Genomic DNA, 16,096 nt, shown 5'->3' on the forward strand with positions numbered 1-16,096 from the left:
GGGGGTGCTGGTGGGCAGCCGGCTGGGCATGAGCCAGCACCGTGCCCAGGTGGCCAGGAGGGCCAGCAGCATCCCGGCTTGTGTCAGCAACAGCGTGGCCAGCGGGACCAGGGCAGTGACCGTCCCCCTGCACTGGGCACGGGTGAGGCCGCCCCTGGAATCCTGTGTTCAGGTTTGGGCCCCTCGCTGCAGGAGGGACACTGAGGGGCTGGAGCGTGTCCAGATACGGGCAGCGGGGCTGGGGAAGGGGCTGGGGCACAAGTGTTGTGAGGGGTGGCTGAGGGAGCCGGGGTGTTTAGCCTGGAGACAAGGAGCCTGGGGGGGCTTATCGCTCTCTGCGACTGCCTGACAGGAGGCTGTAGGCGGGTGGGGGTCGGTCTCTTCTCCCAAGTAACAAGTGACAGGACAAGAGGAAATGGCCTCAACCTATGCCAGGGGAGGTTTAGATTGGAGATTAGGAAAAGTTTTTTCACTGAAAGGGCTGTCAAGCATTGGAACAGCTTGCCCAGGGAGATGGTTGAGTCTCCATCCCTGGAGGTATTTAAAAGATATGTAGATGTGGTGCTTAGGGACATGCTTTAGTGGTGGACTTGGCAGTGCTAGGCTAACAGTTGGACTCAACAACCTTAAAGTGTCTTTTCCAACCTAAATGGTTCTACGATTCTATTATAAAATTAAGACTAAGATCTGGAATTACCACATCCCCATCCTACATTTTTTGGAAAATGAAAACGCTAAGAACTTGTGGCTAATTCTAAAGATCTGGTGGCCATTCTGGAACCAGATGCTGTTCCATATCATTCAGAGCTGAATATTTAGCCTAGTAAACAAGTTATAAGCCTAAATAAATAAATCAAGAGAAAATGTAATCCTATTTCACCGTTGTCTGAATACACACATGTTAAGAAATCTATAATGCCAGTCATAATGACTGCCCATTACCCTTAAGGGAAATCTAAAACCATTTTTCATTAATAACTGCATATCTATCATCTTCAGTGCTTTTAGTGTCAACTAGGACAGAAGAGGAAGGTCCCTAATACTGCTTTAAAAGGAAACACAAAGGAATTACTAATGGAGGAATATATTGGCAACTGAAGAAAAATTCAATTTTAATCTTTGTTTGCTTCATCTGCTGTCAAGATTCCCCAGTACATACCTGTGAAGGTGTTTGTTCTAAAGTAAATACATTTTATATGGCAAAGCACTTATCAAACTTCTAGCATGGACTACACTGATAAGATAATTTTCTGGAGCTGATAAACTGAGCTGGACTATAAACCCACAAATTAGATCATCCTAGAAGACTTCTACAGTTGTTTGCTTTACAGTCCTAACATTAACTTTTCCCAAAAAAGACTACCACCATACCAAGCCAAAGCCATCAGACACTGGTAAAACAACATAATAAAAATCATGGTGTAAAGAAAAATTTTTATCAACAGAAGGACAGACCACAGATTAAGTAAAGTCATTTCTTCCCTCCACAAAACACTTCTTAGATCATGTGTGGAATGCTGCATCCAGTTTCAGACCCAACTCAATGTAGGGAAGACAACAATCAACAGGAACAGAGATGCTTGGGAGCTGGAGCACCAGCCCCGTGAGGAGAGGCTCAGGAACCAGAGTTTACTCAGCAGGAAGAGGGGACAGCCTCAGGGGCACCAAGCAGCAGACTCAGTGCCCATGGTGGGGGGAGCTATCAAGAGGTCAGCCAGGCTCTTCACAACACTGCACGGCTGGATGGCACGAGACAACAGGCTTAAATCAAGAGAGTTTTAGACTACATATAAGGAGAAATTTCCCCAAACCCTGAAGACAGAGTTGCACTGAAACAGAGCCCAGAGAGGCTGTACTGTTTCCAGCCTTGCAGGTTTTCAAGACGCAAATGGATCAAGCCCAGTGCGACCTGGTCCCATCTCGCAGCTAGTCCAGCTGTAAGCAGGTCAGACAAGAGTCCTCTCTTATTCTACAATTTTTTTTCTCATACAGAAAAAGGTCTATTTGATGGATGTCTCAGACAGGTATCGTGTCACCCATGCCTGTGTCAGTTGCATTCGCTTCAATTGCAAAGAGGACTTATTTTTCCCTAAAGCCCAGAAACCCTTTCATATTCATAATCCTAGGGGAAAAAAAAAGACATACAGATTTAAGGTAAAAATACAGATCTAAGGTAAAAATCCAGACTTGGTTCATTTGTTCAATGACTATTTTCCCATGTTTTTGTTTTGCAGCCTTATTCCCATAGCAGGTTTTTGTACAAACCACTGGCTGAAGCAAGGATAGGCACCTACTAAATCCTTGCATGAGACTGAATAAGATAAAACAAAGCTTGAAATAACAAGGTGAAAGGCAAGGCAATTTTTAAAACTCACACAAACATGGACATGCAACAACTTCCCAGCATGCTGACCTGAAGTATCTGGTGAGCACTTTGTTTTTCAAAACCACCGGTGCAAAACATTGGCCAGATGGTTTGGTGTAAGAGCAGACCAACTTGGAAAGCACAACAGTCATACCACAGCCATCGTTCCTACATTAGAAGCATACACGAAATACTAGAATTCCTGGCAAAAGCCACTTGCCCAAATTCTGAGCACCAAGCATATCTATAGCACATGCTGCTTCTACAATGACAGTGCCCCACCAGCACTGTCTGAGCACTGGCAGAGGTGGGCAGTCAGTCTCCGACTGTAAGATGGTACAACTGGTACCAACCAGGGTGTGCACAGCCTCCTTTGGGCATAGTCTCCAAAAGCCACCAGTGGAACTCTTTTAGTCATCTTTGAAAGTGAGACTCAGGGGTTAAGTATATGCTTCTGAAGAAGTTACCATGCTGCTGGCATCCTAAATGGCATAGCAGTTGAAGACTATAAATAGCAGTTTCAAAACTGTCAGTCTTAATTAAGCACTACCTAAAACACAGACAGCATTTTAAGCTCAGGAAGAAGTTGTCTTGTCATTTGCTCTGAGCAAAGTTGATAGCACTATCATTTAAGATTAATTTCTATCATCAGCACTAATCTTAATTTAATTCTTGTGCCTTTTCCCTGGTTTTGAAGTGCTCAAGTCATCTTTTTAATATAACATCCTCTATGTGCCTCACCCAAATGTCCTTAGCCCTTCAACATCTGCAGAACAAACCACTAAATCTAGGATTGGGATATGCTAGCTAGCAAAAAAAAAAAAGAGCAAAGAGAAAAAACTATAAAATAATACCTAAGCATACATATCTTTACAATTGTGCAAGCATATATGCATAAGTATCACCATGATTATGTGGTTTACATAGTTAATACAAAGTACTCAGATTTTTCAGCATGGATTCAGTATATATGGGATAGAGGATTAGATGAATAAAAACACCAGAATTTGTTTCATATGTAAAAGATGACACAGGTGCTTTGTGTCCTGGACTTCAGAAAAGCTGCAGATGGAAAGCAATGGGATTACACCCATTCAGATTGCTAGCAAAAAGCAGCACTATGTTACAAGCAATGATATCGCCTGTAGCAATAGCACTAAAGACAAATTCCATACATGAAGCATTTAGTTAGATGTTCTAATACCATAAATTGCATATAATAGCATCATCAGACTTTTGCATAGCTTACTCTTACCCCAGAGTAGAATACTAATGAAAAAATACCTGTGCATATGCCAAAGGGGGCAAGGGGTGTGGGATGAATGGGTGTATGTCAGGGGAGTGGATGGGGAGCAAGCTGAAATCAGGGACCCCTTTTCTAATTGAGCCTTCAAGAAGTCTCTACTACTTCTTGCAGGGAATGCCTGTCAACAGTCAGACACCTAGAGTTAAAGAATACAAATCGTTCCAACTGTCCTAAGACAGAAGTATCAACACAAACAAAAATGGAATAGCAGAAAGTCTTCCTTCAATCATCAGGAACAGTGCAGTGCTGTCATCGCAAGCTGCAGATACTAAGTGGCTGGTGCCTTTGCAGTGTGCAGAAACAGAGGGCTGCTCATCCAAAGATAAACTCAACTGTGTCAGCATACAGCCTCAACAACCCAGTCAATAAAAGAACGAGCTTCCTAGGATCTCTTGGAAAGGCACTATATTGCTTACACTCGCCTTGCATAAGATCTGGTAAACAGCAATAAAAATAAATTGAGAGTTAACTAAAAGTAACCAGATATCAGAAGTCAGTTCTGATCAATGGCTGCTATGAGTAGCTGATAAGACACTACTTTCCTTTCAGAGCAATTTCAATAAATTCAGGACAGAATCACCTTGTAAAGCATAGTCACCCACAGGAGGAAAAACATATAATGAAAAGAGACATGTGTAGTCACAGCGTGTGAGATTATTTCCAGCATAATCTCTTCTCAGCAGAAAAGTTAACCAATGTACCAAAAAAGTCTGAAAGCAGCCCCTAAGTCCACTTATTTTAGCAAGAAATAGTCTCAACTCTTTAAAGAGAAGCAGACAGGGAAAGTAACATTATCAGGAAAACTTCAGACCACCATGGGAGGAGCCCAAAAGGCTACGTACTAGTAGAAGATAAGAAGTGTCCTTAACTACCATTGGTAAAACTTACCCAAAACACAAGATACACTTGAACAAATAACACTAACTCTTGTGTATTTAAGAGAAACAAAATTAGTTCTGCTGATACGACAGAAATAGAAATTAATAATACAAGCAGAGTTTGCAGGTCAATGGAATTTTGTAAAGTATAAAGGTAGGCATTGTCAGAGGCCAAATACAAACCACTGATGTGGTTTTCTGCCATGGTTAAACATTATGATGATGAATGTTCAATTTGGTCTCCCAAAGTGGTTTGAAGATGAGATAATGACAGTCTTTCAGCAGATCTGTTAGAAGCATTTTCACTGGTGAAACAGTTTGAGTAAATCAGTGACATTAAGATGAAAAGAAAGAAAGGGGGGGGAGGGGAGTGGGAACACACAAAAAAAAGCAAAAAACCAACCAAACCCAAAAACCCAAACCACCACAACATTCAGAGGGTATAAAGAGTAACTGGAAATGTTGTTTCTGGAGGAAGGAGGGATTAGCTGAACAGTCCAGAGGTATGGTAAAAAGTAAAATTAGCATTAAATAGCAAAACACTGAGACAAATACATACAGAGAATACTGCAAATACCGGATGAAATGTTGACTGAAATCACTGAAGCAAGACACAACTAAATTTAACTACACAGACTAGCACACATGAAATAAAAATAAGAAAAAAAATATCAAACAACTTTTGACATGGACCTCAAAAGGAGGTTAAAATGTTCCAGACCTGTGATGAACTGTTTTGCTTTCTCATTCTTCAACTTCCTACCCTTCTGCACACGTTTCATAGATTGTCCCCACAAACACTTACTCATATTCTGACTCGGGAAGGACCCCCCAGGTTGCAGGACTGCCCATCGGAAATCATTCTGAATCTCACTGTAATATCAAGTTTTTATACATCCTAATGCATTAAATAATGGGAGCTGTCAGTATGCCTTTTGGTGCACTTGAGATGCAGATAACATAGGATTGAGTTGGAAACAATTTTAGTAAACATGGAATAACCACTACAGGGTACCAAATCACAGGTTTACACACCCTCAACTGCTGAAATACAAGACATTGTTAAGAGTGAAAGAGAAAGATGTACTCTGTACTTGCCCTGTTTCTTATTTTCTGTTTGTTAGTGACTGCAGTTGGGAACCCACCGCTTGGTTACATGGGTTCACAGTTCGATCTGGGGAAGGCAGCTTTATGCACTTACCTTTAAGTCTGCAATATGAAACTATTCATTACTTGGGATTTCCTATGTACAAAGTACAGGTACTCACTGAAATGATAAACCCAAAGATCCCAGGCTATTCAGCTCATGGCACCTGTGGCACAGAGAGATAAGCTCTCGCACCTACCTGCACACCAGCCACTCCCTCATAGAGGATTTCGGGGACCACACTCCACCGTGAACCAGCCTGGCTAGTTACCTTGAAATGGCACACAAGTCCCACTGTCCATGCTAGAGGGACTGCCCGAACTAACCTTCCCCGCTGCATGCTTATCTTTGTATTGGGTCTAAATTGTGATGATGTGCCAAACACTCTAGGACATGCTGTTGAGGTATTTGCAAAATCACAGAGGAACCAATTGCATCCAGGTTATGTCCTTTGAAAAATATATGAAATATAAGTGTTGCTTCCCTTCCAGCATCAGTAGCCAAAGCAGTCATTAGCAGACACATTTATTCTACCAAGATTCCAGCTGTCCTTGTCCCTTTTTTAAGAAGTCTATCTTTTTCATCCCTGAGCCAGATGCACTTGGCTTACAGAAGAAATGTTCATTTCTGAACTGAGACTACATTAGGAATAGCAGTTGGAACATATATTTTAGCATGGTACTACCACAACTTCTTTGATCAATTCAGACATGAAATTGGATTTATTTGTGGAAAGTCGGACAGCTAAAAATGTCAAGTATATAGAGCTATCTCACCCATGACCACACCATCTTCTAAAACAGACTAGGTACCCCAGGGCAAGGGAAACTATGCACAGATATGGTTATTGCTGTCACCTGCAAATTATCACAACTCAGTTTTAGCTGCTTCATTTTTCTTACTCCGAGGTTACATACATACTAGAAAAATCAGGCAGCTGAAACTGTAGTTGAACATCCTACTTAAGATAGGATCCTGACATAGTTACTACTGAATCAGGGAATGCTGTTCTGAGAAAACTACTACAGTCTGCCAAGAATAACTGAGATATGCTTCCATAATGGCATTACTCACATAGCTATTAACATAAATATTCAAAGGCCTGATGAAAAAATTGTCCTGTGCTCCATTATGAGAGGGAGGGGAAAAAAAAACAAACACACAAACCCTAACACAGCCACAGGTAAGATTTTATCATACCACGTTCCCAACTATAAAATACTGTATTCATCTCTTTGTAAGAAAGCAAGTTCTTGTAAAATTTCTTCCCTTTCATTAACTATCTAAAGCTGACTTCTGATAACATTTGTATGGAAGGCTTGCCTTTAAAACAAGCTCAGCAGTTTTGTTGACTTAAACAGAGCACTTCACACCACCAGGAATCTGCACCTGGATATTGCCAGAGACATTTCCTGCATATAGTTTTTACTGAAGTTTTTCACTTTTAAAAATGTGCTAGGAGATATAATTACCTGTTAATAGCTATTAAGATATGCTGTATCTTTTTGTTTGGTACACAAAAATAATGGAAGTTGTAAAAAAAAAAAAATAAATCCAAGTGCCTCCACAAACCATAGATACAATATTGTGTCTTTAACATAAAGCGTATTCTAAAAAGCCAATAATTTCTATTATTTTTTTCAGTCTTGCAGGAAAGGTGTACCTAGCTCTAAACAGTTTTGACATGCAAGTCTGCAAACTATGAGTTTTGACAGTTGGTTAATTGGCCATTTCTGGACAGCAAACCGCAACTTGCTGGTCCCACCAAGAGTCACAAAGCAACCTCAGAACACGGACCTATAAGGCCTTCTAAAGTAAGTTCTGAAAAGGGTTTACTGACAGACTTAATAACAATCTTGATAACAGAGGAAAAATTACTGCCTTCCATTTTAAAGTCAACCTTGGCACTCATTACATTATAGTTTAGAAGAGTACTAAACTGCCTTTTAAGTCATTGTGGTTAAGTTTCCACGTGAGTAGAAAACAAGAAAACTCCCAAAACCCACCACCACGGTCTACCTCTGACTTGTGAGGTTTCAAGGATGACAACTGGATTATCTTGAAGCAACAAGCAGAGGTATAGCTTAAGTAATAAACACAAAAATGGCCATTCTTAGCAGAATCCAACTGACTAGCAGGCGTAACAGATGTTCCCCAGAAAAAAAGGTCAAATGAACACCACCATTCTCCCAGCACGGCTGTTGGACATTCATTTCCACCAAATACCTAAAGGAAAAGACATTTTGTGCCTGTTTACCCATAAAGAACAGGTTTTGTCTATGATATCTGTTTAGCCATCTGGACTGTTTCACTGTTAGTCACTTTACTTAAAATGGAAAGAAATTGTAATTGGCACAGTTTGTGACTCCTGATTTCATGCGTAATAATTTGCACAGCCTTTTCCAGCCCACTATTTCCTTATTTACCACTAAATCCAAGTTGAGAAGCCAGCACAGATCTTAATTATCTAGTAGACAAAAGTTTGATACTTCCCAGAAGCGCTTGTCTTCAGAAGAGGAAATCAAAGAGGAAAGCTATAGAAACATGCCTTCTTGGTGCATTGTCTTCTGTTACGCAATTGCCCAAATGTAGTCAGGTTCTGAAACATGCAGGGTTCAACAGAACCAAATCTCATCCTGACGTTTAATAAACAGAGCAAAAGACAGGTCCACTAATATCTTTCTAGAGCTGGTGGTGTTGGTCCTGATGTGGGACTTGCAGTACTTTCACATCTTATTAGCATTTTAAGGTAGCTGTTGGCCTGGAAGCATGTTTTTGGAATGCTAATATATGCAAGTTGCAAAACACACCGCAAACAGGCACCTTAGGCAAGACAGAGCAACATGTTCTTGGTCTCCTTCTACTAGAAGGTAATGCAATTTAGCTCACTCCTCTCCCTCTGATGCATTGTCAAGTTTGTGGAACTCTGCTTTCTCCGTAACCAAGGAAGGCAAACTCTAGCCTCCTCCTCTCTCAGCCCAAAGAAATGGAAGACAATTTGTTTCCGCTGCGCAGAATTCCATTTCTGAGCCTGCACAGTTGGCTTGGATGGCAGCTCATAGTATCCTGACTGATCTGAAATTGGCGATGCACATCTCAAAGCCCAAACTTATGCCCCATGCAATACCTGTGGACTTATTTGATGCTCTCCGTCGAATTTCAGTCACCATCAATCGTGACACTTGAGTAGTAAACTGCAGAAGATCAGAAAATTTTTCTGTCATTGTACTTGGAGGAGCATTTCCAAACACCTAAAACGAGAAAAATGGAGTATCAAAAAGTCATTCACTTTACAAGGATCACTATGAACTACCGCCTTCCTTTGCAAAGAAGGAGTATTACCATGGAGATAACAAGTTTTTGTTTTCCTGCTGCGGTATTCATCACTGTGTTGGTTTTCACAGTGCATGCTGTAAGATATATTCATAGTTGGAATTAAGCCATCATTCAGGGAGGTAAGATCTGATGAACAAAGAGGGAAAAGGGAATCATGAGTTTTCTTGCAAGATGAAAACCCCAGAGCCTCTAAAGACTGAGATTGCACGTAAGTGGGTAAAGACTAGGTAACAGAGCAAATTCTCCTACTGGAGTTCTGTTTTTAAGAGCAACTCCTTTACTATTTCCTGGACCTAAACGTCTCACAGGGGTGAACTGCAGGTACAGAATGATGTGTGTAAATCTTCTAGAAAGGAAGTAGAACTGCCCTGTTAAGTCTTCCCTCAATAAACTGACAACAACAGGAAGCCTCCCACACTGCTGGCATCCCAAGGCCTTACTGTCCTCTCTTGAGCTCCTCCTGAACATAACAGCGGTAGTTACTAGGGATTATCTTTTTTTATAAATCGTCACTTAATTCACAATTAAACATTAATTTGGTTATTAAATCATTTATTGAATCACATTAAACAGGGAGAAATTTGTTAACTCTGTGGCATGGCACTAAGCTATGGAACATGACATTAGCTCAAAATGGATTAGCTAGTTGTTGAGGTAATTTACTGTTTATTCAAGACTGCACACAAAAAGAAGTCTCCATCCACACTTGACTAAAATGGTCGCAGTTAAACCACAATATTAATTATCAAACACAGCATGCAATCCAAATTGTCGGTGCTGAAAAAAACAGAATAGCCTGCTAAATACCTAAACAGTCAAAACACTTCTCTGCTCATTTACATTTTCTCCCTCAAGGCTATGTACATAACCTGCAGGAGTGTCACAATGAGCCAGTGTAAAAAAACCCAGTATTTTTCTAATAAAACTTTAGTTCAACATAGTATATTTGCTTCTCAGAAAGAGGATGTGATCTACAGCAGTACAAACGATTTGGACTCAGCAGCTGCTTCACCCTTGTTTCCTTTCCCTGGGTGACCCAGTTATACTATTACAACTGAGCTGCTGACATACTTGAGGTCACTTAAGTCAAGGGACATCCAGTGAAATCCACAGTATTACAGCCAACAGGGATCCAAGATAACTGTAGTACCAACTTACCTTGGAACCCCAAACGCACTGAAGAAAACTTAAAAGGCAGAAGACAGAATAACCTTTGTCTAAGTTTGACTCCTTACTCCCCTTAATATCAGTTGCTCTGGCACATTACAGGAGAGCCATAAATATTTTTCCTGCCTACTCGCATTGCAAAGTCATGATGAAATAGAGCCAGAAATACAACACTGAAATTCAACACTCTGTTTCTTCACAATAAAAATATTTTTCACCAAAAAAAATAAGCATTTCTCATACAGGAAATTTCAACCACCATTATCAATAAAACAAGCAAACAGGAGTCTAGACATCATAGGCAGAACTGTTTTCAGCAGACCAAGAAAAACACCCCTCGTTTGGATTACAAAGGATGTAACATTCCCAGTACAGACAACCTAGATCTCCCTAAACTCTTCACAAGACCTCCTTCTGCAGTCATCTGCATCAACTCCCAGTTCATCTGAGAGCCTAACTTCCACAAGGCTACAAGATGTGAAGGGGGCCTCGAGGCTTGCACGTTAGCTGGTATAACCTAAGCAAGATTATCTAGACTTTCAGAACACACGTTGGCAGAGCATCTTGCCATCATTAACCGTTTAAAGGTTTCACTCAGACCAATAAAGAGGAAAAACTAATAACCCTGTTACCTGTCCCAAGCTTGCCTAGAGTCGTCAGCAGATCCCAAGAAATGCAGAGATCAAAATTACAGTAAAAGGCTGACTGAGGTGATGGGATTTTAATTAGCTGCCCCATAACCAAGTCTGTGCTATGTAGAGCAAGCATTGGATATTGATATATTATTTGACTAAAGGTTGTAGTAAAACCCAGGAATAGGATATGAAACATTTTACCAGTAAATCATCTTTTTTAATAAGGAAGAGCAAGGTCCTTTCAAGAAAATGTAAACCATTTACTACAAACCAGCCTCTTCATCATTCCATCCACTTTTTTAATATACTGCAAAAGCATTACTACTGTGACAGTAGAGCAATGCTTCCACAAATGCATCAAACTCTGAAAGGAGCCTTTTGAGTGCTCTTCCAGAGGGCTAATCTTTTGTTAATTATGCACTGATTTAGCTTTCCATTACTATGTGATTCATCATTTCACAAGCCTCCCTGAACAATGAGGAAACAGAAATGGTCTGTAAACCCATTCATTACCAGAAATAGCAAGATGGTTTAAACTGTAGCATGTTTGAGACATGCCGTATCTATAAACCAAAGTTAAGAATGCTTTAGCTCCTCTGGATTTACTGTTAATAATCCTCAAAATGTCAGGAAGAAAACTGAACTGCATTTCACACAAAACTTCAGATACTTCTGAAGGGAGGAAAAAACCTAAACATACACGCAAACTCCTACATGGTTAAGCAAGAAAGCCTCAAGCTCGTGGATACACAGGTTATTTAACTGGCTGCCTGTTGCTGGCCACTTGGATGCCTATGGGAAGCACACTTACCTTCCTCACTCTGTATATCTGCATTCAGTAAAAATCACACTTCTTCTAGAACTTTTTCCTGGATTTTACATACACACACACACACAGACACACACACACTCCCTGCTTCCAGCCAAAGACACACAATTACCACTTCCAACAGCTCACTACTCTGTACAACAGAATTCTGAAGCACACATTAAGGTGCGGTACAGAAGTCTTGATCTGAGCTCAACAATTTATTTGGAGTTTTCTCCTCCTAAAACAGACATCCCGATCTTGTAACAGATAATGTTTCTATGGTACACCATCATGGACTTCACTCAAGGCAGTTAACACAAGTACTCAATCTCACTTAAACCTGTCCAACAGGAGAGAGATAACTACGCAAAGTAACTGAGGGATTCAGAGTCTGAATTTTAATCAAGTTATTAACTGATAGCTTAAAACATTTGCAGCTAATGGCTATCTTTGAGAAACAATAATATTTTTCAAACAAAACTTCTAGCAATGTTTTAGTGTTTTCTGTCAGTAAAAATATAGTCTCAGAGGAAAATAACCTCAGAATTTAAAGTGAACCAAGATTTACCATGTCTCCCACTGAAAACGTCATATAAGACCCTTCAGAAGATTAAATATTCCTCTTGTTCTATTTTTTATTCCAATAAATTTCAGAGTTTGCCTTACTCTGACTCAGTTACTAACCTAGCAGGATTGTTCCAAAACAAGCTGTACCACAGACAGCTGACAGTCTAGAAGAAACAAAACTAGATAAGCCAAAGAAGTCACACTATATATTACTCTATATGTAAGCCTCAAAAGAAGGTGGCATTAACCAGGAATGTAAAAAGGTAAGCTGTGAAAGTATAAATAAACAGATGACATCACAACTGCTCAGCCTCTTGAACACGGGAAGACACACATGCAAGGAAAAAAAATTCCGCTGTAACTGGGACAGATGAAATCTGGCTGACCAAGAGAAATCCGTTCTGTTTGTGTTACACTAACAGTTTATTGATGACTGATAATGATTATCAAGGACTGCAAGAATGGAAGTGAAAGAGCACAGACAATACATCCTTCCCTCCACGTGCCAAACTACGACTCAGATTTTAGAGGCTGGAAACTGAAGTGACAAAATCCAGCAACTGTCAAGAAGGACAACTCCAAGAAGGTCCCAGAGTAAAAACAGTCAGTTTGAGGACAATGATGTTAAAACTAAACAACAAAACAAGAGGGAAGAGGAAGAGAAATGACCACAGGTAGGATATAAAAGCAAAACATTTGAACAACACAGAACGCATGTCTTCAGCACCAAGTTCACCTCAGTACAGGAGGGAACAAGAGAGTCTCTAGGATTCAGAGAAGGGAAGAAAAGCCCATCCACAAAATCAGATGGATTCTGTAAAGAATAGAAGAGAGACATGGGGAACCTGGGGAAGCAAAAAACCTACAACAAACAAGGCAAAAGCTGGAACCTAGGAGAAAAGAGTAGCCAAGATGTATTCATACAGATGGAAATCACAGAAACCACTCATCTTTTCAAGGATTATAAATGGTACCTGAGACTAGTTAGGTGAGGGCTGATTTTGATGGAGCAAGAAGAAAATTTGGGGCCACCGATTCATTTTTCAGAATGCTTCAACACACCAGCTGAATGAAGGACAGTGAAAGGACACAAATGGTACAAAAACCTAAGGCAACCACAACTAGGCTTCAACAGGATCAAGTGGAAGGACTGAGAATTAGGACAAAGTCAATAAGCAGTGTAAAGGAGAGGAAAAAAAAAAGCATAGCAATAAAGAAAGGGAAGAGGGAAAAAGGAGAAACAACACAAATTAAAATTTAACTGTTCTTCTTTATCTCTGAAGTCTTCATGAAAGTTTAAGGAAAGACTGTACGGAAATAGTGCATTGCTGAACTACGTTTCCTAAATCCAGTTATATCACCAATTGGTATTTCCATAAATACAATACTGCTGCAAGTAACTACCACAACAGCTAGGAAAAAAAATTTCTCTACCCATAGGTTACAAGTAAGTGTTGAAGCAGCTGTAGTGGGTACGTTCCCTTTTTCAGAAGCATCAGCCACCTGTAACCACCAGGGGGAGATTTTAAGCATAACTGCATCAAAATAACCTTCACAGGCTCAAGCCAAGATGAAGATTCCATTGTGCTAATTTGTAAAAACAAATTAAGAAAGTCCATAACTAAAGGGCATACAAACCAAACAGATAAAGAGAAAGCAGAGGAACTGAGCTTACTTCTCCCAAACTCACACAACAGGTTAGCAGTAGAACTAGGAATAAGATCTAAGGCAACTGAATGACATTTAGGGGATCTATCCACTAAAGCATGCTACCTAGTAGACTGAAAATCCTATTAATGCTATACCTTAACTAGGATTATTTTTTCTACACAGCATTGTCGTGGTTTAACCCCAGCTGGCAACTAAGCACCACAAAGCTGCTCACTCACTCACTCCCCTCCCCGTGGGATGGGGGAGAGAAAATCAAAAGGGTAAAAGTGAAAAAACTCGTGGCCTCAGATAAAGACATGTTAGTAGGTAAAGCCAAAGCCACGTGTGCAAGCAAAGCAAAACAAGGAATTCATTTACTGCTTCCCACCGGCAGACAGGTGTTCAGCCATCTCCAGGAAAACAGGGCTCCATGATACATTAACGGCTACTTGAGAAGACAGACAACATCACTCTGAATGTGCCCCCTTCCTCCTTCTTCCCCCATCTTTATATGCTGAGCATGATGTTGTATGGTATGGAATAGATCCCTTTGGTCACCTGGGATCTGCTGTCCCAACTGCATCTCCTCACAACTACTTGTGCACCCCCAGCCTACTCATTAGTGGGATGGTGTGAGGAGTAGAAAAGGCCTTGACTCTGTGTAAGCACTGCTCAACAATAATGAAAACATCCCAGATCATGAACAATATTTGCAGCACAAATCCAAAGCAGAGCCCCATACTAGCTACTGTGAAGAAAACTCTTTCCCAGCCAAAACCAGCACAAGCATCTAAGCAATTCAACATCTAACACTGTCATAAGCCACACTTTCAGCAAAACATCAATTTAAAGAAAGAGAAAGCCGAGTTGATTTTATGATCAAGTTTTTGCATTTTAGTTTTTGGATGATTCCAGTTCTCCACAGTAGGGTATACAAGCACAAATCCATCACTGAAAAGCAGCTTCAGTAGCAAGGGTTTAGGTCAAAGCAGGAAAAAGAGAAAAGTCAAATCTGTACCTACTGCTCTTTCAAGACCCTGAAACTACCACCAGAGTTGTTATTCAAACTGAAGTGGCAGAGTAACTGACTGATGTCAGGAGATTTAGCTCCTATTAATTCCACTGACAGTTGTCACAGTCCTGCCTCCAAACAAAATCTCAGTGCCTGAGCACAAGGAAGCAGTGAAATATGAATGGCACTGTACAAGCGGCTACTACATCTTCCCTACAGATTGCTTGTTCAAAATCCCCCTTGTCCAAGAAAAGGGATTCAGACTCAATACACAGGAAAGGGGCTACAAGGGCGATGAAAATACTAAGAATTTATCACGAGAGGAAATTAAAATTGTTCAGCTTATCTAGCGTAGCAAAACCAAGTCTGACAAGAGATATTGTAATTGTTATCTCTAAATATGCATCACTACAATAAACACAAAGAAGGGAGAAGAGCTATTTAGACTCAAAGACAATGCTGTCACACAAACAAGCGGGTATAAACTAGCTACAAGTAAGTTTAGGTTGGAAATCAGATGACTAATAACAGGCAAGCTCTGCGACAGTCTAAAGACAACTGTGGATTGCATTTCAGAAAAAGTGGTAACAGAAGGAAATCTCCAATGGCAGGTTTATCCACTAACACAACACTATGAGATGAGAAGGGGAAAACTGAAGGGATGCCAACAGAAAGAAAGCTTCTGTTGTGCTAAAACCACAGGCCTCGGGAATACAAAATATGAGCAGTCAATTCAAATAAAGAAAACATCTCTTGCAGATTCTCCAGCTTACCCTGTTAAACACTGGCAACATCATGTACAGTTTTTCTTCTTGTTCTTTCTGGGTCATGTGCCGTGGAGGATGACAGAGCTCTGTGAAGAGGCGACGCAGATGCATCAAGCCTAGTGCATTATCCTGAGGACTACACTCCTCCTGCCGTGGCCGGCCCATGATCCTCTTCACCATATTCATCTTGAATGACTTCTGGAAGCTCTCTTGTATCCTGTTCAGAAAGGAAAATGAACTTACTGAGTACAACGGATTGAGGCATTATTCCATCAAAGCCTTTAAATATATAACACCCTCTCTCTCAGTAAGTACCACACTGCAGTTAAGAGCATTAGCTAATTTTATATGCTAGACATTTATTAGTACATGTCTGGAGGATTTAAAGCCAACAACTTGAAACAGGAAAATATCCAATACTCTTCAGCACGAAGCATGACTGACCAGGCTTCAAA

General features: G+C 40.5%; 1 protein-coding gene across 5 annotated transcripts in view; it reads right to left on the reverse strand.

The window, feature by feature from the left end:
• Positions 1 to 16,096, reverse strand: part of WDFY3 (WD repeat and FYVE domain containing 3) — a 185,216-nt gene that overhangs the window by 109,712 nt on the left and 59,408 nt on the right. For all 5 annotated transcript variants that reach the window (XM_055722688.1, XM_055722701.1, XM_055722682.1 and 2 more), the window contains 2 exons: positions 15,648 to 15,858; positions 8,824 to 8,947 (listed from right to left, as the gene is read on the reverse strand). In XM_055722688.1, the coding sequence (XP_055578663.1) occupies positions 8,824 to 8,947; positions 15,648 to 15,827 (304 nt within the window). In that variant the 5' untranslated portion in view covers positions 15,828 to 15,858. The remainder of the gene's footprint in view (positions 1 to 8,823; positions 8,948 to 15,647; positions 15,859 to 16,096) is intronic.

The sequence above is a fragment of the Falco cherrug genome, chromosome 1, assembly GCF_023634085.1.
Source record: "Falco cherrug isolate bFalChe1 chromosome 1, bFalChe1.pri, whole genome shotgun sequence".
In the NCBI taxonomy this organism is placed as follows: Eukaryota; Metazoa; Chordata; class Aves; order Falconiformes; family Falconidae; genus Falco; species Falco cherrug.